General features: G+C 41.7%; 1 protein-coding gene across 3 annotated transcripts in view; it reads right to left on the bottom strand.

Moving 5' to 3' along the window:
* TNKS (tankyrase) overlaps window positions 1-23,088 on the bottom strand; it is a 149,195-nt gene that overhangs the window by 111,887 nt on the left and 14,220 nt on the right. For all 3 annotated transcript variants that reach the window (XM_064449900.1, XM_064449901.1, XM_064449902.1), the window contains one exon: window positions 2,554-2,649. In XM_064449900.1, the coding sequence (XP_064305970.1) occupies window positions 2,554-2,649 (96 nt within the window). The remainder of the gene's footprint in view (window positions 1-2,553; window positions 2,650-23,088) is intronic.

Genomic DNA, 23,088 nt, shown 5'->3' with positions numbered 1-23,088 from the left:
CACACAGCAGGAATGTCCCTTTTAAAACACATGCAGAATTCTTTGTCAAACTAAAGATACTTAAATTACCAACAAGTTTTCAGTTCACTTTTGCTGAATTGGAAGTCAAAGAGAAACTATAATCACAGTTCATTCGCAAAGTGATTAATATCAGTGCATGAACTTATGCAAATGCCTGGTCAAAAAAAATAGTAAGAGAAGGCTTGTTCTCCAACAGTCAAAACAGCAGCAATGTGGAGAAGTCTATTATGGTCATAGACACTGATAGAAAAAGGAACTCAAAATAACATCATGAGAACAGCCTTGGCACGCATGCCATTTAAATACTAACAGTGACAATTACAGATTGTGCTTTCAGAATCACTCCACTTTTAAAAGCTCTAAATATGAGTGTTTCCAAAATCCCACCATTCAACATTAAATACTTCTACTCATCCTTAATCCAGTAATACCTTTAAGTCCTGATGCACCTAATTGCAAAGCACTGCTGTAGCTAAAGATTATCCCAAGCCAGATAGATCCTAAGAAATCCCTTAAGCCCCCTTCTTCCAGAGGGAAGAAGCAAGACCTGAAGGAAAGACCTTAGGAAAGTACATGAGAAAGTAGAAGCCTAACAGAGATACTAAAAAGCAGGGCAGCATCCAGAAAAATTAAGCTCTTAATAGAAAGCTTCTATTTAAACGGCATCCCATGTCAGCTTTTTCAGCTATTGTGAATCATACAGCAGCTAAGCCTGACTCAAACCCTGTTTACACAGCTTGCAGCTCAGGTGTACAGAACAGAGAGCCCAGCGTAGCCAAGAGCCACCTTGAGGACAGAGCTGGTAAACCCAAAAGCTGATTTTTCTTGCTAGGAAGAATAAACACATACAGAAATTACATCTTTTTATGAACAATAAAACACCTAAACAGAAGCAGAAGTGGCTCTGTGTATGTGTATTTATATGCACAACCTGGTAACATCCGTTGGTTGCAGAAGCTTGTAGTCACTGAATGCTCATGTGCAAGGCATTAGGGGTGAGGCCAGGGACACAGGGCACTTTCTGCACTCAGCAGGACATTCTGAGAGGGCTACTTCTAATTCTTTTCCATTTCTTTGCTATGGCACATTGCCCTCTCCATTGCCTAAAGCACAAGGTGGTGATCTAGTGCGCAGAGAACTTAGTGGAGCAGACAGGAATGTCTGTGATGGTGACTTCACAATTCTCCTACTATCCTCTGAAGTTGACCTTTGAGCAGCTCAGAGTCTGGACCCCCCAGACTGTACGTATACCAAGTTCCCTACAACTACGTGCTGAATAACCATTAACACCTTTAAGGTACCTTGACTCCCTGGTGCCTCTTCCACCCTCAGAGTCTGTACAACTGTACCCATTAACAGCCAAAAGTCAGAATAACCTGCTAAGCACAGTTAACATTACTGTTAACACTGTAGGAACATGTTTAAATTTGACACTGAGTAATTAAACTAAGACATATGTATTTAAAGTGCGTTGTTCCAAAGGCACACTCAAATCACTGCAGAGCTGTAGATAATTATGTATAGCAGTCAGCGCACTGGAAAGATGAGGAAATGTTCCTGACAAAGCGAAGGGAGCTGGTGTGCTCTGAACATAATCTGAAGAAAGAACATGAGTGTTGCATAGTACATAACTATAAATTAAGCTGTCAATAACAAGAGAGACAGAATAGGGGAGATAAAGGCAAAAGAAAAAAACAGCTATTTCTTCAGATGAACCTCAGCTACTGAATCCCTTTCTACAAATCTAATTGTACATATTTTAAAATCCAAGATTACTTTGTTCTAAACATTATTTCCTAAATGTCAAAATCAGCACAGAGGACCATGTATTTCTTGATACAGTTTTGACAGGCTACTATATTATACTTTTAATGCTTACTGGTATGCTACAACAGTCAATTTATAAAAACACAAAGCTGTGTAAAAACAAAGTTGTATCTGTAGAATATTTTCATGAAACATATTGTTTAGCAGCTAATAGCCCCTAAAAAAGAAAAAAAATTGGTGGGTGAGAAAGTTCTACCTAAAATGACTAATGAGGAAGAGAAAGGAAAGGGTAGCATGTGAATCTGCAGCAAAATAGAATGTTAACTATTGATCTCCGCAATCGGTAGCAGGTTGCCTTTCAGATCACATGTACTTTTATAGTTATACAAATGTCCTTGCTTGCTCAACAGTGAAGGTCTTAAAACAATTGACCTGATTTTTTAATTTTTTTTCTTTTTTTTCCAGGAGTTGGGGGCTTGTATTCAGACTGTATATTGCGTAGCAGTTAAAAAGAAAAAAAACACAAAAACACAGTGAATAATGAATGATGTGATAACAGAAAATTACAGCATTAGCATAAGTAGAAAAAGCAAACCTACAGCAGCACAGCATGACAGTTACATCAATATAAAATCTGGTAAAAGACAGTTTTAAAATGCTCTTACACAACAGAAAATCCAAAAAGGCAGAAGGCTCTTACGATGCTGAACTTATAAATACAAAATGAACTACAGGTAACGCTGCTGAGAGATGTATGAATCTTACCTGTGAGTACAGCTTTTGCTGAAGGGTCTGCCAGATCCAGCGCAGATTTCCCATCGGTGTTCCGAATGTTTGGATCAGCTCCGTGCTGCAGCAGCACTGTGCAGGGAAAGCAGAAACAGTATCTTACCTCAGGGATACAGAGATTATGCACTGTTAAGTGTCTCCTCGGCATGATGTAGGCATAAACACACATTGCACTATTTTCTTTATTTTTCCTTCTGTTCTGCCCCCCCCCCCCCCCCCGCCTTTTTTTTTTTTGGTTAAGCACTGCAGCAAAGGATCTTCTCAGTAGTAGGGCTAAGTTGGCAAGTTAAGATATAGTACGGTCACATGACTTTGCATGAGAAATGTGAACCCTAATCTCTTGCAATACTCAGTTTTGGGTTCCTCCTGGCAGCTCGCTAGGAAGCTGTGCATTCCCTGACTCACACTGTGCTAACTGTGGAGCCTGCTCCTGCCTCTACTACCACTACTGCTGCTTGTTACCACTCCTGTTCCTTTTCCTGCCGAATATCCCAAGTCACCCTGCCTCTGTAAATCAGTAATATTCCAGCCTTTCAGTGGCTCATCGTTTGCACACAAAATCTTAACCACAGCATACCGGCTTGCCTTCAAGAACTGTAACAAATAGGGTAAGATGTGTAACCTGGTACCCTGCAGTCTGGATGTTAGGAGGCTATTATTCTCACTGGTACTTCTTTCTCCTACTAAACCTATTAACACATAAAAACTCAAGTACCTAAAAATACTCAGATTGCAGTATGCAACCTTATGGCTAGGAAGGCACTGATACAGTAAATTACCATCTAGAAAAGCTCATTAAAAAAGGAAAACCTGTGAACTCTTTTGATCAGAAACAACATAACAGCAATGCAATTCAGACCACTCCCTCTCAAGATCAAGGCATCATCTTCTACACAATTGGAAAACAAACCCCACAGCGACATCAGAGGTCTGACAAAAAGGGCCCCAATTCCCCATTTCCCCAAATGTTGTGCAAAACAAGCACAACATATTACAAATTCAGAGCAACAGTTACCCACTTTGCACAAGTGTGAATAACTAGACAGTGTACAGAGGTGCAGAAAGTCAATGTTAAGGAGACAAATAATAAAAACAGCAGACATTTATGGTTGCTCATGTAACCATGTCTGTTGAGATACAGCTGGACTGGAAGAGTCAAGACAAAGAAATACTTACAAACGCTTTTTGTCTCTTAGAGTGCAAACACACTTCACAAACAGGAGTCTCCAGGAAAAAACATAACCAATTTATATTACACATATCACTTAAATCAGCAAAAGGCTATTCAGAAATAAGCTTCTTTCTAAATTAAAAATTTAACTGGTAGTATTGTTTTTGTTCAAACCTCTTATACATTTCTGACTTTAAATACTTCTAACATTGCCAAGTTTCATATATTTAAGCTTACAGGATGCTATGTTACATGCTTGCCCTAAGCTGAATTTTTGCCTAAGTCTGGTGCTTTAATGAAGTAAATTGACTTATTTTATGCTTTGCCAAGAAGGTGCAAGTGTCTCATGTTTTTGAAAGGAGATCCAAGTAGGCAGATTGGGATTTTCCTTGGAGGTTTTTTGTTTGGTGGTAGGTTTTTTTCCCCCTATTTCATGGCAAAGACACCAAGGGGCGGGGGGGCCACAGAAATCAGCCAGCACGTGCTCACAGAAGCTTGTTAAGATCTGGCACCTACGCTTCTGAAGATGCCATCTGGCCATACATGCTACCACCCCCTTAGAGATCTTACTCACGGACAGGTTTGACTCTGAGCCAGCCTCACAAGCCAGTTGAGCACACTCAAGCAGGAGGTGGTGAACAGGACTTTTTGAAGATTTTTCAAACACGGTAGGCAGTACAGAAAGTAAGTATGGAGAGACACATTCTCTTCAGAATGTCCTGTCTCTATTCTTTTGGACCATGCTAGTGGATTTATATTCCAGAGGAGAGGGAGGCCCTTTGTCCCAAAAGGCATCAGGGTAAGAGCAGGACCCTAAAAGAGGGAACCAGGAACCAGCAACTAAGTGCCTATCAAGAGAATGCAGGCGGTACAAAACAATGAAACACCACAGACCGGATGAAAAGCCAGTGAAGGACTCACATGGCAAAAAGCCTAGGACAAAGAGCTAGCGGAGAGAACTGAACAAGAAAATGTGGCAGGGGAAGAGATAATAGCTCAGATAAGTCCAGGAAGAAATACCAGGAGAGATGAATGACTGGGATTTGGCCAGAGCATGGAGGTTTTGAATAGCATGCAAAGCAAAGCTCAGGCAGGTTACGGTGCAAGAATGGTGACTCTGAAAAACAAGAGGTAACAGGTGTATAGATGTCAAAGGGATCTGCAATTGCCTGAGTCTGATGCTAAAACAGAAGCGCAGATTTACAAGTGTCTTAATTCTTCAGTCCTGTGCAAACCACGCAAGAGCACTCCCCTGCTGCTTCTGCTGGCACACACAGAAAATGACAACACAGTACTGCTTTCAGCTCCTCTCCTGGCTAAAATGACAAAGGATTATACAGTGTATCTAACCTGTCCAGTCATGCTAATGAACCATGAAGGGTTTTGGCATGGCTTTCAACATCCCATTTCTGTGTCAGGTTTTTAATTTTCTCAAAACCTAGGGAAATACATTAAAAATTGACTAATGGTGCTTAAGCTGGTTCCCTGCAAAAACTCTGAATTAGTGACTGCCTATAGAACATGCACTTGTAGTAGCCAAATTAGGTTCAGAAAAAGAACCTGTCAGAACTCAATTGCTATAACCATGAGACTTATCCTTCTTGACTCTGCAATCACTCATCCCACTCTTCATAACCCTTCCAGTCTCTAACAGCTAAGGATATGGTCCGACAGACAGCTCCCTTATTCAGTCCTATAGACAGATCTACCCTGTGAAATTAATGCAGTTGCATCTTGGGAGAAGAAACTAATCATATAACAAGGACTGTATTAGAATCACAGAATGGTAAGGGTTGGAATGGACCTCTGGAGATCATCTTGTCCAACCCCCTGCTTGAGAAGGTACACCTAAAGCAGGGTGCACAGGATTGTGTCCAGGTGGGTTTTGAATATTTCCAGAGAAAGAGACTTCACCACCTCTCCGGGCAGCCTGTTCCACTGCTCTGTCACCCTCACAGGAAAGAAGTTTTTTCTCATGTTTAAGTGGAACTTCCTGTGTTCCAACATGTGCCCATTGCCCCTTGGCCTGTCATTGGGCACCACTGAAGAGTCTGGCCCCATCTTCTTCACACCCACCCTTTAGATATTTCTAAGCATTGATAAGATTCCCCCCCCCCCAGTCTTCTCCAGGCTAAACAAACCCAGGTCTCTCAGCCTTTCCTCATAAGTGATATGCTCCAGTCCCCTGATCAGCTTCATATCTCTCTGCTGGACTCTCTCCAGTAGCTCCCTGTCTTTCTTGAACTGGGGAGCCCAGAACTGGATGCAATACTCCAGACGTTACCTCACTAAGGCAGAATGGAGGGGGAGGATAACCTCCCTCGACCTGCTTGGCCACATTCCTTTTAATGCATCCCAGGATACCGTTGGCCTTCTTGGCCACAATGGCACGTTGCTGGCTCATGGTCAGCTTGCTGTCCATCAGTGCTCCAAGGTCCTTCTCAGCAGAGCCGCTTTCCAGCAGGTCAGCCCCCGGCCTGTACTGGTGCTTGGGGTTGTTCCTCCCCAGGGGCAGGACCTGACACCTGCATTTGTTGAATTTCATCAGGTTCCCCTCGGCCCAGCTCTCCAGCCTGTCCAGGTCTCGCTGGATGGCAGCGCGGCCTTCTGGTGTATCAGCCACTCCTCCCAGCTTGGTATCATCAGCAAACTTGCTGAGGTTACACTGTCCCATCATCCAGGTCATTGATGAATATGTTGACCAGGACTGGACCCAGCACAGACCCCTGGGGAACACCACTAGTTACAGGCCTCCAGCCAGACTCTGTGCCATTGATCACAACGCTCTGAGCTCAGTTGTTGGGCCAGTTCTCTGTCCACCTCACTGTCCACTCATCTAACCCACATTTCCTAAGCTTACCTAGGAGGATGTTATGGGAAAGAGTGTCAAAAGCCTTGCTGAAGTCAAGATAAACAACATCCACTGCTCTCCCTTCATCTACTCAGCCAGTCAGGCCATCATAGAAGGCTTATCAGGTTGGTCTAGCATGATCTCCCCTTGGTGAATCCATGTTGATGGCTTCTGATAACCTTCTTTTTCTCTGCATGCCTGGAGATGACCTCCAGAATTAACTGTTCCATACCCTTTCCAGGGATGGAGGTGAGGCTGACTGGCCTATAGTTTCCTGGGTCCTCCTTCTTGCCCTTTTTGAAAACCAAAGTGACATTCGCTACCCTACAGTCCTCAGGCACATCTCATGTCCTCCAGGACCTTTCAAAGATGATGGAGAGTGGCTTAGCGACAGCATCCGCCAGCTCCCTCAGCACTCGTGGGTGCACCTCATCAGGGCCCGTGGATTTGTGAGGATCCAGTTTGCCTAAATGATCTCTAACCCAATCCTCTTCATCCAAGGGAAAGTCATCCTTTCTCCAGATTTTCCCTCTCACCTCTGGGGGCTGGGATGCCTGAAGGCCAGCTTTAGCAGTAAAGACTGAAACAAAGAAGGCATTCAGTAACTCTGCCTTCATCATCCTGCACCACCAGGGCACCCACCTTGTTCAGCAGCAGGCCCACAGTGTCTGCAGTCTTTCTTTTACTGCTGATGTATTTGAAGAAGCCCTTCTTGTTATCTTTGACATCCCTTGCCAGATTTACTTCCAAGTGGGCCTTGGCCTTCATCATTGCATCTCTGCATACCCTGACAACGTTCCTATATTCCTCCCAAGTGGCCAGTCCCTTTTTCCACATACTGTGTACCTCCTTTTTCCATTTCAGTTTTCCTAGAAGTTCTTTGCTCATCCATGCGGGTCTCCTGGCTCCTTTGCTTGACTTCTTCCTCATAGGGATGCACCAATCTTGAGCTTTGAGAAAGTGATACTTGAACACTGACCAGCTCTCTTGGACCCCCCTACCTTCTAGAGCCCTAGCCCATGGGATTCCTCCAAGCAGGTCTTTGAAGAGGCCAAAGTTGGCTCTCCTGAAGTTCAGGGATGTAATCCTACTTGTCGCCCTGCTTCTACCACACAGGACCCTGAACTCAACCATCTCGTGGTCAGTGCAGCCAAGGCTAGAATAAAGGAAGCAAATTCAGGTCACAAAGGCAATCTTATTCTTACATTTCCTGTCGACTATTTTATTCTATCCTCTCTGTATTTTTTTAGTACATAACCTCACAAAAAGATATCCAAGTGTGCAATGTTGTCATCAACATGAATTAACAAAAGAAATCCAGCATTTGATGTTTAGCCTATTGGTGTAACGCAGCTGTACTTTTACACTTGGCAAACCACAGGTAGCTTCTAATTGAATGTTCTCCTGCCTGTTCAAAACCTTTAGCACTGTAGCCCACGACAAAGACTCTTCTAACCACAGGGTATCTGAGATCTAGACAGTGTCTCTCTAAATTTCCTTTTCAATGCACTAGGGATGTGTAAAAGCATCAAGACATATCTCCTGTTTGAGAAAAACATTTCCTTTACACAACAGAACAAGCCATTCTAGCTAACTGTAGCTATTTTGGATTTCAAACGCTGCACACAGGTTTTAGAGGATGGTTTCCAAGTCACTTGAAAAGAATATGTGGCAATAGTTTCTATCAAGAGACTGCTGTTAACAGGCAAGGGTAAGGATGGTGTGTACACAAATTCACTCCTGGAACCTTGTTAATTAGCATTTTTTGATATGCTAGTTTATTTCCTCTGGCCAGCCAGGACATTGGGGTGTACTATTTTTCTGTACTGCAGTCCTTAATAATCTAGCAATACTATTACCTGGTTATCCTTGCCCTTTCTACAGACCTTACTGTACAGTGTAAGGCAACTCTTCTTTTAATTGAATCTTCATATTGTATATGGACATCAATGTCCTGTAAGCTGAACTACAGAACAAACACGGACTGGTATGGAACTATATTTTTACTCTCACTGCAACTGCTACAATACTTAAGTTTCTGATCTTCACAAACCATTTGAAATGCTTTATTTAGTTACACTGCTATCATACCAGATCAGTACTAGAGATGAGAGGCCACATTCTTCCCACCAAATAAAAAAAGTTACAGTATTTCACAGTGCATGAACTACAGCCACAAATCATTTCGGATTACTGCCAACTTGCTATAGCAAGATGAATCCTAAAATTAAACACTTGGCCCACAGCCTCCTGGCATAGGTATTTTGAACTGTGAAGCTAACCAACTGTACCCTCAATTTGGCGGTCAAATTATAAACCCACGAGGAACAAACATTTTTACTTTTGGCAGTTTCGACCTTCACATTTTCACCAACAAGGTATGGTAAAAAGTTTCCTTGTAGCTATACAGCAAGATGGGAGAACTAAGCTTTATTGGAGGGGGAAGGGGTGGGGAAAAGGGAGTTTGTCTATAAACAAGCCATCACCCAAGTACTTAGCTCTTCCTCCTTAATACAGCCTCAGTTAAAAGGGCACCAAAGGAAAATATTTTTGATCAAAAGACAGAAATACAATAGGAATAGAATGGGAATAAAAATCAATTTGGTTGTTCCAACATCAGGCATGATCAGAGTACTTCCGTTATCGTTTGTCTAGGCCCAACAACCACAAGCTTCCTGAGTATAATTACAGGAATGCTGATGGAAAAGTTCACATTTGGTTTCTAATTGGATGCACTTAAGTACAAAAAAGGACACATTCAAACCTTTGACTGTTGAATGAAAAAATGCAAAATCAACATGCAGACCTTCCAGAAGTACCTGTACTTAAAGCTGCCTACTGCTTTTAATTCCATTTCCAGAGTCTTCCGTTTCTCACAGCTCTACCATTGCCTCCTCTCTCCCCACCAGTTCTTTTATCACTGTGTCCTACTGCCTTGTGCTGGCAGTCCCTTCTAGCTACCCTAACTTTAGTATATATCCTTTCTCCCCCATTTCAACTTCACCTACTAGAGATGATCTCCAAAGGTCCTTTCCAAACCATATTACTGTAGCTGTATCTACTTACTCCTAAAGTATCAAGGCACAAAGAAGACAGCCTAAGAAAAAGCCCTCCTTCTGACTCAGCATATGCACTATCTTCCATCTCTCTAAAGGACACTTTTAAAGCTGGTCAGTCTCTCACTAACCTTAGGTCCCAGAAACACACACACCTCAGTACTAGCCCCATGCAGGACATGTTCTCAAATTATACTTGACAAAAACCAATGTGTTCATTTACCTCCATATTCTGAAAATATCTAGACAACACACTGGAATCCAAACTATTAATTTTTTTTTTTCAGCCAATGCTAAATGCAACTTCTCCCCTAACTACTACATGTAAATCAAACCACTGAGGTTTTGAAGCTTTTCTCATGTTACAAGAACAACAGTTTCTTGCCTAGAAGTTATGCTTCTGTGATTCAGATCTAATAATGCCATTTTGGCAAGTTACCAGAGACATACACCTTTATTATATGGGGTCATATAGCAAAAAAGTTGCAGCACCCTACTCACCTTCATAAAGTTGAATATATGATACAGCTAATGACATTAACCATAACTGTATCATTGATTAACCTCCATCTCTGTCAGCAATCCCAGTCTTGGCTGCATGATTAAAAGGCTATATTCATCAGCCTTTATCACTATAGAGGCTGCACTATAGCTCTAAAGGTTTGCGTATCACTACCTGACCTGATGACATCCACAGCCTCAAACACCACTGCCAACTCAGCTAAAAGGAGTTGGAAAAAAGGAGAGGAACAGGTCCTATGCTCTTGACCGCCGCTCTATAGTGAAAGCCACCAAAGCTGAATGAAGATAAGGTTATGGATCAGAGAGGCTAAGCAGAGAAAGGATTTACTTTGGCATCAGGGTAGGGTAGAGGCAATAACCAGACAAATCTCAGATCACTGCAGGTGGTTTACTGGTAAGGAGAGATGATAATCAGGTGGCAGTTCAGGGACAGAAGGACAGGGATACATTTGGTAGAAGAGAAAGACACAAACATGAAAGAACATGCAGAAGAAACAAAAAGGAAGAATAAAGGCAGGGTGAGCAGTTAAAGCCCTAAGGGAATTCAGGGAGAAATATAATAGAAGCCCCCATGGATGCAGGTAGGACAAATAAGGGGAAGTTGCAGAAAGACTGGATCTCCAGCAAAGGTGTCTGCAACAGTTAACTGCCGAAGACTTCAAAGACCTGCATTACCACAGCTGCTTTGTAGGGTTTTATTGCTCAGATGGCAGACTGGAGTGGACTCTTCTGGGCTGTGAGCTGCTTTTTCTGAAGCAAAGGCTAAGGACCTCACCAAGATGAGAAATTACGTCCACTAGTCTCAACACCCCTGGGACAAAGGGGCCATGTAGAACAGTGCTTAGCCTGGAGGGTAGAAGGGAGTGTTCAAACACCAAGCTCCAAGGGAATAAGAAACATCTCTAGTAGGATGATAACAGACAACACTAAGGCAGAGAGCAGGAGAGCACACAAGCCTTTATTCCCCCTCCCAATAAAAAATAAAAAGGGCAAACCAAAAATCACTTAAGAACTGCAAAGAATTGTAAACCTCCCCCCTGCAAAACAGCACTATCACAGGCTACAGTTTCACCTAAACCAGGATGGCAGAATAGCCATCCCCAGTCCTGTGCTGCCCCCCTGGCTTTGGGTAGCTGCAAACATTTCATCAGGCAACAAGGCAGATTAGAAGAGTGTTCACTTGCTCAATCCAGTTCATCATGCAATGACATGACATGCTCTGGTTGGCACAAGAAAGGACAGTACAGGAACACATGCCAGTGACAGGAGTTGAAAAGGATCATTTTGTTATTCTAGTTAAAAGTATATCTAACATTACCAGCCAAAGTCCTGCTGGGTCAATGTCAGCTCCTAGCACTTCCCGTTATTTTGCCTTCCCGACTTCCCTTGTTCAGGGCATCCCAGTTTCCCATTACCCCAGACAACAGTTTTATTCCCAATAAACAAGCATGTTGATTTTGTTCTTTGCTGGGGCCAGACAGAGCAAGGGACAAATATGCCGACTGCATTAGTATGAAGTAGATGAACAGAAGCTGACAAAAGCAACACAGAGCCCTACTATGCTGAAACAAAAAATTGTAGAAGGAATTAGAACAGCACTCTCCAACAGCATAGACAGAAACAAGATTTTTGACAGCAGGAGAAAGCAGCAGACAAGTAGCAGGGGAAAGTGATGGAGTTTTGAGCAACAGAGAAAAGCCAGGGACTACCAATATATTAGGAACCAAGAACACCTATGAAATGCCTCAAAGGCATTAGGGCAAGTTCCTCTAAAGAGGTGACACAGTCAACGACCCAGCTGAAGTGCTTCTATACCAAAGTATGCAGCATGGGTAGCAACCAGGAGGAGTTAGAAGCCTCTGTGCAGCTAGAAAGCTACAATCCTATCACTGTCACTGAAACATGGTGGCAATGAGCACACAACTGGAGTGCTGCAATCAATGGCTAGAAACTGTTCAGAAGGGCAGGCAAGGAAGGAGGAGCAGGCAGTTGTCCTCTATGTAAAAAAAAAGATTGACCCCACAGAGCTGCCTTTGAAAAACAGCAGTGAACAAGTTGAGAGCTTATGGTTAAAAATTAGGGGCCAAACTGACAAAGGAAACCTCACGGTAGGCATTTGCTACAGGCCACCTGATCCAGGGGAGCTTGTTGAACAGTTCTTACTTAACTACAGGAAGCATCATACTCTCAGGCTCTGATCCTGCTGGGGGACTTCAGCCACACTGACATCTGCTGGAAAAGCAGCACAGCAAATGGTAAGCAGTCCAGGAGACCCTTGGAGTGTGTCAAGGATAATTTCTTAATCCAGGTGATAAGACAGCACAACCAGAGGAGAAACATTACTAGACCTGCTGCCTAGCAACACAGATGAACTAATTAGGGATGTCAAGATTGGTGGCAGCCTGAGCTGCAATGGTCATGCCCTGGTGGAATTCACAATCTTGAGGGATGCAGGCCAGGCGAAGAATAGAGTCAGGACTCTGAATTTAAGGAGAGCAAACTTTCAGTTGTTTATGGAATTAATGGATGGGACCCCCTGGGAAACTGCCTTCAGGGACAAAGGAGCTGAACAGAGCTGGCAGCTCTTTAAGGACATCTTTTCCTAGCATGCCAGAGCTAGGCTAAGAGACTAACATGGCTATCTAAGGACCTCCCAGCCAAGTTAAAGTGTAAGAAAGAAACACAAAGACAGTGGAACCATGTGGACATATATCCTGGAAAGAATATAGTGATGCTGCCCATACACATAGGGATGAGATCAGGAAAGCTAAGGAACAGTTGGAGCTGAATTTGGCACGAGATGCAAACAATAAGGGCTTCTATAGGAACAGTGGCTAGAAAAGGAAAATTAAAGAAAATATACCCCCCTTGATAAATAAGGTACGGGAACTAGTGATAACTGATACAGGGAAGGCTGTGGTACTCTTTTTTTTTTTTTTCCCTCAGTTTTCAATGGTAATCTCTCTTCCCACACCTCTCAAGCCCCTGAGCCTTAAGGCAGGGACTGTGGAATGAAGTCCCTCCCATTGTAAGTGAAGATCAGGTTCAAGACCACCTGGGGAACCTGAATATACGTAAGTCCATAGAACCCAGTGAAATGCATCCCAGGGTCCTGATAGAATTGACTGATACAGTTGCCAAGCCATTCTCAATCATATTTGAAAAGTCATGAGAGTCAGGTAAACCCCAAATAAATGGAAAAAGGGAAACGTCATACCCGCCTTTAAGAAGGGTAAAAAGGAAGACCCTGGGAACTTACCAGTCAGCCTCACCTCTGTGCCCAGTAAGACCATGGAACAGATCCTCCTGGAAGACATGTCAAAACACACGGAAGACGGGCAAATCATGCCTGACTAATTTGGTAGCCTTCTATAACAGAGCAATTGCATCAGTCAAAGGAAAAGCTACAGATGTCATCTACTTGAGCTTCTGTGAGGCTGGAACAGGTTGCCCAGAGAAGCTGTGGATGCCCCATCATTGGAAGTGTTCATGGTCACGTTGGACATTGCTTTGAGCAACCTTATCTAGTGAATGCTATCTCTGCCCATGGCACGGACTACATGATCTTTAAAGGTCCCTTTCAGTCAAACCTTCCTGTGATTGTAATTCTGCAGGCCAGCTCCTAGAGATCCATGGTTTTAAAATTTACACAGACATGTGGTCTTAAATGGTTGTTTCTAAGTTAAAGAAAGCTACCTCTAGTAAAGAAATTCTACTTCGGCCAAATGTGATGTAATCTAGATAAAATCATAGCACCTGCTTCCATGTTTCCTCATCCTTAGATAAGCAATACCACCTACTTCTGGGGGCATCAATATATGCAAGGAGACTATACACGCAGACACCTTGGAATATGGCTCCTAGCAGAGGCACTTCTTGCTTTATGACTGAAACGACCATTTGGTCCATCAGGCATAGATAGCCATATCAAATATCTCACTTTCTTGACACAGATCTGCTCCTTGAAAGGCAGGTTTTCATGCATCCATACGCTTCAGAAACTGCATCAGCTCCTACAGTAACAGAACGCAACTACCAAACCGAGCAGAGGCCCAGTAAAACATGACATGGAAACAATGCTTAGAGTTCAGCTTAGGTGAACAATTCACAGAAACAGGCTTCAACACACTGCAAAATATTCAATGTAGTCTAGAATTAAGTTTGAACTACACGTTCCAGAGATCAGATTTATCTAATCAAAGTAAGGTAGGGGAAAGATCTGAACCAGACAACCAAAACCACAAGCATCATTGTAACAGTCAGAGCTCTTCCAGCAGGGCAAGAAGATATCTTTTTAAAAGGGCTCTCTCCTCCCTCGGTGACTGCCAATAACTGTTTCCCCATAAGTAGGTGCATCTTAACTATGATTAGTTTTCTGTATGTAGGAAGCACTACAAAATTGCTCCCTGGTACACCAGTTCTGCCTACCAGTGATTAAATATGCACAGGGAGAGAGAACAAGCAGAAAGTTCCAGAAGCTGCAGGCACCACAGCAGGCTGATAATATCCTTCTGCCCTCAGAGAAAGAACCAGAGTTGGTAGATTGCTCAGCCTACATGAACAGCTATTCAATGCCTTGATCTTGCCTGGACTTAATATTCCTGTTTCCTTTTTTTGGATGGAATAAGTTAAAATTTTCCATTTCAGCTAACAATGAGAAAACAAAAGTATACACAGGTTATGCAGAATGCAGTCTTCTAGAGAGCAATCTCAAAACCTTAGTGCCATTGCATTTTGTTTGTTGGTGGTTTTTTGCATCATGCAAGAGATGGCTCCATCATTCCAGAATGCTCCCCCCAAGCACACAGTCCACACCAAAAGCTATGTAAAGAAAGCTTTGGGGCACCTAAAATGAACCAGCAAAATATAAGAACTCTGGAAGCTTCACTTAAGTTACCAAAAAACCACACACCAAACAAAATTTTTTTAAAAAAAAAAACAAACGAAAACCCCAACAAGTTTTTTTAAGCTAGCAAGCAATAAAGAACAGTACACTAAGCATTTATTTAATCCCATGTATTTGCAGCCAAGAACATGCACTCTGTTTTCACTGAATCACAGAATGGTTGAGGTCAAATGGACCTCCGTAGATCTAGAACAACCTCCCTGGTAAAGCGGGGCCCCCTACAGCCAGTTGCCCAAGGCTGTGTTCAGACAGCTTTTCAACATCTCCAAGGTAGGAGACCCCACCACCTCTCTGGGCAACTTCTGCTGGAGATTGGTCACCCTCACAGTAAAGAAAAGTGTTTCCTGATGTTCAGAGGGAACCTCCCATGTTTCCGTTTGCGCCCTTTTCACACAAGGGCTTAAGACACACACCTAAGTGTGTTCAAGCAGTCATCTGGAACACAAACATTGTTAGTGTGCAAAATGTAATAGAAGACCCTTTAACCAAAAGAGCCTTAAAGAAAAAAAAACAAAAGCCCACCTCAAAACCAACATTTAGCACAGTTGTAGACAGCACTGGTTGAGGCCTCACTATGCCACAACTAAATCACACCTATTTTCCTTGCAAGCTACAATTCTGCAGCTGCTTAGTTTCTAAGCATTTGTTTTAGTATAGTATTTATTGAACAGCTAGAAATCTTAACTGCTGCCTTACTGTCTGATCAGTTTATGTTTTCATTTATATCCCAAGCTGAAAGCTGCTTTAAGGACAAGTCTTCATTGCTTGGTCACAATTTTACTTTCCTCTGAATTGATTCACCTTTCTACTTCAAGTTTTATTTAAATAAATGTCAGCTGTAAACCTGATACACCACTTCACAGATTAAGAGCCCTACTTTCAGTGTCCTTGAAAAGCAAAAGCAGCCACCAAAGCAAATCAGGTCAACCAGTAGCATCCTAAGAGGAAAAAGAATTGAGGAGAGTTAAGAGGAACAAAAGACCAATTCCAATCTCCTTCTGCATATGCTAACCGTTTCTTCCAGGTGAAGTTTGGGGGGAAAAAAATTCTGGTGGAAGTCAGGTGATAGACTGCATGTGGAATTAGCTATGTGGCTATCAGAATGCATTATTTCCCAGTGCACCAAAATCTAACACTCAAGAAGCAAACTGATGAGTCTTAAAAGTTTCTTAGAACTTGTCCTGCATCTACCATTTTTCTGAAACAGGAAGAGTTCATGCATAATCAAAGCTAGTTTCTCTTTTTAGCACCAGAAGAAATATGCATTAAAAAAACTCAAACCCTAGCAGCAGCTCTCAATCCACCATTCATTGAGGTGAGCACAAGGCAAAGGGAAAATGGGGAGGGGGGGCACCAACCCACCAAAACAAAACAACTGCCACAATCCAAGAGCACAGCCTTTTCCAGAGGTGAACTTCAGTGCCTACTAGCTTTCAACAGTATACAACTTAGGGATGGTATCTTAGCCACACCCCCTACAGAACACATACAGTAACATTTTGAAGCGATTAAGAGCTGATACTCCTAAGATTGAAGAAGTCCCAACATGCCAAATAACTTTTGCATATTTTGCATAGAACTTGAACCTTGTGCCAATTTCATGAACTCATCATTACTCAGCAACACAGTCACCAAATATTTGAGAAATACAAGGAGTACATGAAATCTTAGGGATATCAAGCTGATCAGTCCATGGAATTGTGGCCAAAGCTACATATTGGCCAGAAGACATAGGTATCCTCAAAAACCCTGTTTTTGATGTAAATATCAGGAAGCTAAGAATACATTAAGTTCAAGCTGACACAGAACTCTACTAACAACTGAGTAGCTAGCAGTACTATATATCAGTTGTGGAAACTTTCCCTGGCCACTATCTTAGAACAGGTTGTTAAGTACAACTGTCACATTCCTTTCCATTCTTAAAGGACAGAGCTATATCCATTTGTTCTTCAGTCCCAGAACTGCTCACCACCATGCCCTGTTGATAGAGGGCAGTCCAAGTCTTATCCTAGTTAGCATTAGGTCCTTGACAAGCAAATATTCTACACTGCAAAAATCCCAACCTGTCAGGTAAGATATCATCACTATTGTGGGTCTCACGCTAGGGAAGGATGCCTGTTAGAACAGTCGGAATGAGTTGTTCTCCTGGGTCACACTTGCGTCCTGTGCCATCCTTGTATCACCCCAACAAGAAAAGACAAACACACTGTTGCAGCCAGTTCAACCTCTTGGCTTCCTTGTCATGTAAGTTCAGCATTCAATACCATAGCTAGGTGAAGAGTACCATGCCTAACCAAGGCATTACTCAGTACTGGTTGCTTGGACAAGACATGAGCAAAACATGAAGGCTACACACAGCAGCATTCACATCAGACACTCCAGCCTTTCCTAGAAAGGAACAGCTTTGTCTAAGAAGCATGGTGCATTTGTATAAACATGGAAAAACAATTACTGGAGTGCAGGAGTCTATGTTCATTATGAGTCCTAGCTGCGTGAAAGGCCGAAGTGAAGACCACACAGAACAAGAGGCAAGCGCTCAGATACTTTCAGTAGGCAGTCACCTGTAGTTCATTTTGTACACTTGCTTTACATTGCGAAAGACCAAATCATTAAAAAGACACCTTCCTTTGTTCACTATATAATATTTAACTGCCTGCACATTTTTGCAAGCAAGACCTTGATATCCTACAGTAACACTTTAATGCATGTTTTCCATTAGAATAAGAAAACATCCAAGAACTCTGCAAGACTCAGCCTTACTCATTTACGCTTTAACAGCTACATGTGTATCTAGGCATTGTTTTTAAACCACATATGAATTGCATTAAGACCACATAGTTCCTCTGAGAAGCTAAAAGTAGATATTGCTACAGTAATCAGAAGCATAGCCCCATAAGATTAAGTATTTCTGCAAGATATTTAGAAAGCCACTGTAAGCTGGTATTGGTCACCTGAAAGCAGTCTCAGTGTCTGCAAGAGCAGTATCTGTCCCATTACTCTGTTCTGGATAATATGCAACTTCCTCTTCCCCTCCCTCTCAATCTGCTAATAGTTAATACCAGTACTTTTGAAGACCTTACTTCCCATAAATGCCCTACAGCAAGTTTTCCAATAGTGTTTTGCATATTACTGTACCACCTCCTTTGCTGCAAATAACCAGATTCTGATTTAATCAACACCTGTAAATGAAACATGAAAGACTTCTTTCTTGACCTCTACAGATTCTCCTGTGCGAAGAAGCCAAACAAGGCAAAAAAACTAGTTTTCTTCATACCTGAATTTTAGGAGAGAAGAACTTGAACTGGGAAAAAGTCTAAAACCCACAGATAGATTGTAACATATTAACTGTCAATACATTTCAAACCTAAAAGACAGAAAGCTTCCAAAATAGACACAGTGTACGAAACCCCAGACAAGGCAATCCTCTCAACTTATTTTCTTGAAGTTGAATTTCCGCCGACTTCTAGCAATACAAATACCAAATATAAATGACAGCCTTAAGGACTGTAAGCAACACAGTAACATGACGGGTTTTACAAGCCTTCAGCACCACCAGTTCCAGATATGAAAACAGGAAGCCATTTTACATGCATAACCCTGCAGACAAGTCTTCCTCACCTGAAATTAGGGTAATTTTCAACCAATTTGTAGAAAGCATCATCCTCTCTGCTATCAAGTTTACTGTTGATTTTATTTCTGAAGATAATTTTATCTCAGGATTAATCCAGCTCAATGCTTGGCCCTCTCAAAAATGTTGTGGTAGGGCACTTCCTACTTCAGTCAATGACCCACTTGTTTCAAAGCTCCTGGCACTCCAAGACCTTTGTCAGACACACATGGGTGACTGACACTGCTCAGAGATTTTCTTCAGAAAGCATCTATCACAGCTACATGTGCACAGATATAAAATGTCAGCAGAAAGGATTCCCTAGAGCATTTACAGCAAACAATGCTATCTCATTTTGGCAGCTTTTCCCGTAACAGCAGCTCCTGAAGACTGCACTACATTAACAGACCTGCCTGCACATAGATGTCACATACTGAAGAGGTATCCTTCACATACAGGAACTGATCATCAATCTCCCTCTTGTCCTTCTGCCAAAGCCCACCAGGGAGCACTGCAATTGTATATGCCATGTTAGAGTGTCCCAAACCATTTTCTGTAGTCTCTTTTGACAAAAGCCCTGTTGTCTCACACTCCAGTCCCTTGTTACTATGACAACAATATTACAATTCTTCCAAATTACCAATGTATTATTTCAATCATGGGTTCCTCCACTCCCACCATGTCACGGAGAAGGCAGCCTTATTCTGAGGTCCCTTTCAATAAGGGGAGACTGAACTACAGACTTATACAGTGGGAAACATAGTAAGATTCAGCTCAAGAAGCTCTCATTACTGTGATGAATGTTAATGTTTAAAAGCTGATGTAGCTTATACAAGTGGTTAGGGGACATGAAACTATTTAAAACCATGAACAAGAACTCCAGTCAGAAAGCAAAAGCATTCTTCCACTCAACCTAAACCATGGAATTTTTATCCTATGATTGCTATTGTGCAAGCGTCATTTGAAAAAGACCCCATGAAGAAAGGGTACGAGCAGACTTAAGCACATTAGGTCTTTGAGCCACTGTGTATGCACAGGATTTAAAGCCATTTGCTACTCAAAGAAGCAGGGTTCCATATACATGCTATGACTCAGAAGAAGAAAACAGACCAAAAGACTTCATAACCTGAAGAATCTGGTAAGTCTGCTTCCACAACAATAGATTCGGCTTTGATCAGTATCTGAATAATATTAAGAATGGCCAGGATTTTTGTTTTGCATATCTGGACAGGTAATAGATGCTGTTAACCAGGACTGCTTGGCCTTAAGCATAACAAATCACAAGGTACCTTTGCTCTGTATGTCAGTGTTAACTGCAACCAGACAGGATAGTTCCCCACTGTGAGGATTAATTCATATCCTCCTAATGAAACAACACTCACATTTGTGGTACAAAAGAACAGTCTAAAGAACTTTAGACTGTCCTGCAGCTTAAAAAAGTTCACATACAAGTCACTGTCTTTGCATAGCACACTATGAGCAGTCCGTAGCAGTAGTGCTCCAACCCTGAAGTTCAAAAGTCAAAGGAATATTCATCAACATTCAAGAATCTTCAGCTATGAACAGCAGCGATAAACAGTTTACACAAAGTATTTTGAAGTACTCACTTGGCAGCATTTTCCAATGATCTTACAAGCATATCAGATTCCTGGGATGCCTTTTTGAATCTAAGCTTCCTTCTAGAAGAGAGTCTTTGGGAATTCAGTACATGTCTCTTCAACAAACAACATGCATAACCAGCTCCCAATGTACCTCAATTACCAATAACCCCCTCTAATACTTATTAAGAAGCTATGTGTCTTCTTACAGGCTTCTGTCAATCCAGCAGCTAAATCTATAGCCGTTGTAATTATTTTTCAGTTAAGATGCTAAAGCTGCTCCCCCTCACCTCACCCCACTCTCTACCCCCAAAAACAACTGGCTGCTGCACAATTTTGTTCTTTTATAGCGCTTCCTGTGATTTTTTGGGGGGTTTTTTGGGTCCAGGCAGTAAAATCAGACACAGTTCTAACTTTCAGAGCGATACAATCCCTCTGCTTGGAAGGCAAAATGCTCGGAGCATGCTAAAATCTCAAGGGACAAAAATATCATAAATTGTAATAATTTCACTACTTGTTGTACATGCCTTCTTTGTAAGGTGACCAAACAGACAAGCAGTTCAATGACTGGGCAAATTACCATTTCTACAATTTCTTTAAGGTTTACTGTGCACTAGTTCTACCTATAAACTACATTTCGCAGATTTTTTTTTAATCCTGACAGAAGTTTTATCTGCCTTGCATAAAGGGGTCACATCACATTCCCTCCACATATTTCAGCCTAAAGATATGCAATAGCAGAAGTTAATAGCTAATGAACTCTTGTCCTTCCCCAGTGGTGAGGAAGCACAGCAGGGTGAGTAATGTTTTGACATGTTAGCAAAGAAGCTTAAAGTGACAGTGATCCCTATGCTAAGGGCAGTTTTAGTCTGCTTGCTTGCTGTATCTTTCAAGTACAAAAAGGGCAATGGAGAAAAGACATCAACTTCCACATAATTTCTCTGGTCAAAGAGACAAACACACCTTGACACTATCAGTAGAGATTGCTTCATAGCACTGGGACAGTAAATTCATCATGCAACAGGATCTTTGCAGGAAGGTGTTTACTGGCCCAGAGAAAGGCAATAAAAACATTTTTCTAGTGTCATATTAAGTAATTCCTGATGGATCCTTAGCACTGCATGGACTGAAAGTAATTAAAAAAAACTTTTACAGTTTTGTACAGTGTTGAATGGAGCTTTTCAGTAGCTAGAATTTTTTATTTCCCTAAAGTTACTAAAGTTCCCTGTATGTTTAGGACCATAAATCATGGCACCACCCTAGAAGATGGTCACAGTTTGTATATTTGTGAAGGATGCCCTTAAAAAAATGAGTAGGTGTATGATACCTGAGATCACTTTTAGGGTAGCAGACCTATAGTTCTCACAATATTTAACTGGAGATCCACCTGGGGGTGGGGTGGGAGGGGATCTCTCTGCAGGAACAACTACAGCCTCTGGAGAAACACAGTGGAGGACAAGGCAAGCCTGGACAGACTGCAAAAGCACAGCTCCTGTAAGGTTATTTTTAGCCTTGTTTTTTTTAAAAAAGAAAACAAACAACAACAAAAAACCCCACCAAAAACCAAACAAACCCTGTGTATTGCACAAACAGTTTTAAAGGAGCTGTTACCACTCAGTAAATACCTTGGAGCTACTCCGGTTCAGTGCTCAGCAACCAGAAAACCAAAACAGAAAGAACATGAAGTTCTTTAAATCTATCTATATATATATATAAATCTACTACATCCAGTTTTGATGTTTGTGCCCCTCCATACCAACCCATCACCCTTTAAAAAAAACAAGCCAAAAACCCCCAGAATATTCAACAGAACAATAGCGTAACACAAAGGAAAACTAAGTTTTTCAGCTTGAAAGAGAGACATTTCAGGGAAGAAAAGATAAAAGCCTGTAAAATCATGAAGGATATGCAGAGTGCAAATAGAAATGACTGTTCACTATTTCTCATTAAAGTCCTGAATGGCTTGCAATAAAAGTCAAAGAATAACGTTCCCAGTGACAGGGTTTGTACCTATTAGTCTAAACTTGGCTGTACAGCTGAGCATTCAGAGTACTTTTAGCATCAATACACACACTTCCTTCCAAAGCTAGTGCTAGACTCAAGAGCATTCTGTAGCTGCAGCGCAATCACCACCTAGCTTTTGCTAGTCTTTCCACTCTGCTTCAACGCCTCAAGTTTTCCTCCAAAAAAATCATTTTTCATGAATATGCTGCATCTCCACAGTCTGTTCAATTATCATTTTGTCTCTTTTGACCTTAAAGAGGCCAAAAGAACAGCATTCTATAGTAGATACGATAAAGAAAAGATGCAGACTGGGGTGGCACAGAAGGAGGGAAGGTGAAAAGATAAATTGGAAAACTCTCTCCCATTACATCATTTGGAAGAAGATGCCAAGAACAGGTAGCCAAAAATGAGGCTAGATGACTAATTCCTACACAGTCTATTGCTTTGCAGACAGATATTTAAGTTCAGCAATAAATTCTAAGTTATGCCAGGATTTCTAGAGACTGTTCTTCAATTAATGCTTTTTAAAAAGCATGCCTTGCTTGTTTAAAAATGAACACCAAGACTGATTTTTTTTTAAACAGGCCAATTTCTTCCATCGTATCTACTATAACAACCTACACTTAAGGTGTAAATAGCAGTACTGTAAAATATATTCCAGAAAGCTATTCAAAATATTCCTAGTCAGAATTCAGGCCCTAAGCAATCATTGTTGCATTATCCCTGTGTATGTGTTCCTTCAAAAGACTGAGATAAAAGCTGAAGACCTTAATATAAAAATTATATATAAACCACT

The sequence above is a fragment of the Phalacrocorax carbo genome, chromosome 4 (genome assembly GCF_963921805.1).
Source record: "Phalacrocorax carbo chromosome 4, bPhaCar2.1, whole genome shotgun sequence".
In the NCBI taxonomy this organism is placed as follows: Eukaryota; Metazoa; Chordata; class Aves; order Suliformes; family Phalacrocoracidae; genus Phalacrocorax; species Phalacrocorax carbo.
This window is presented reverse-complemented; position numbering and strand designations above follow the sequence as displayed.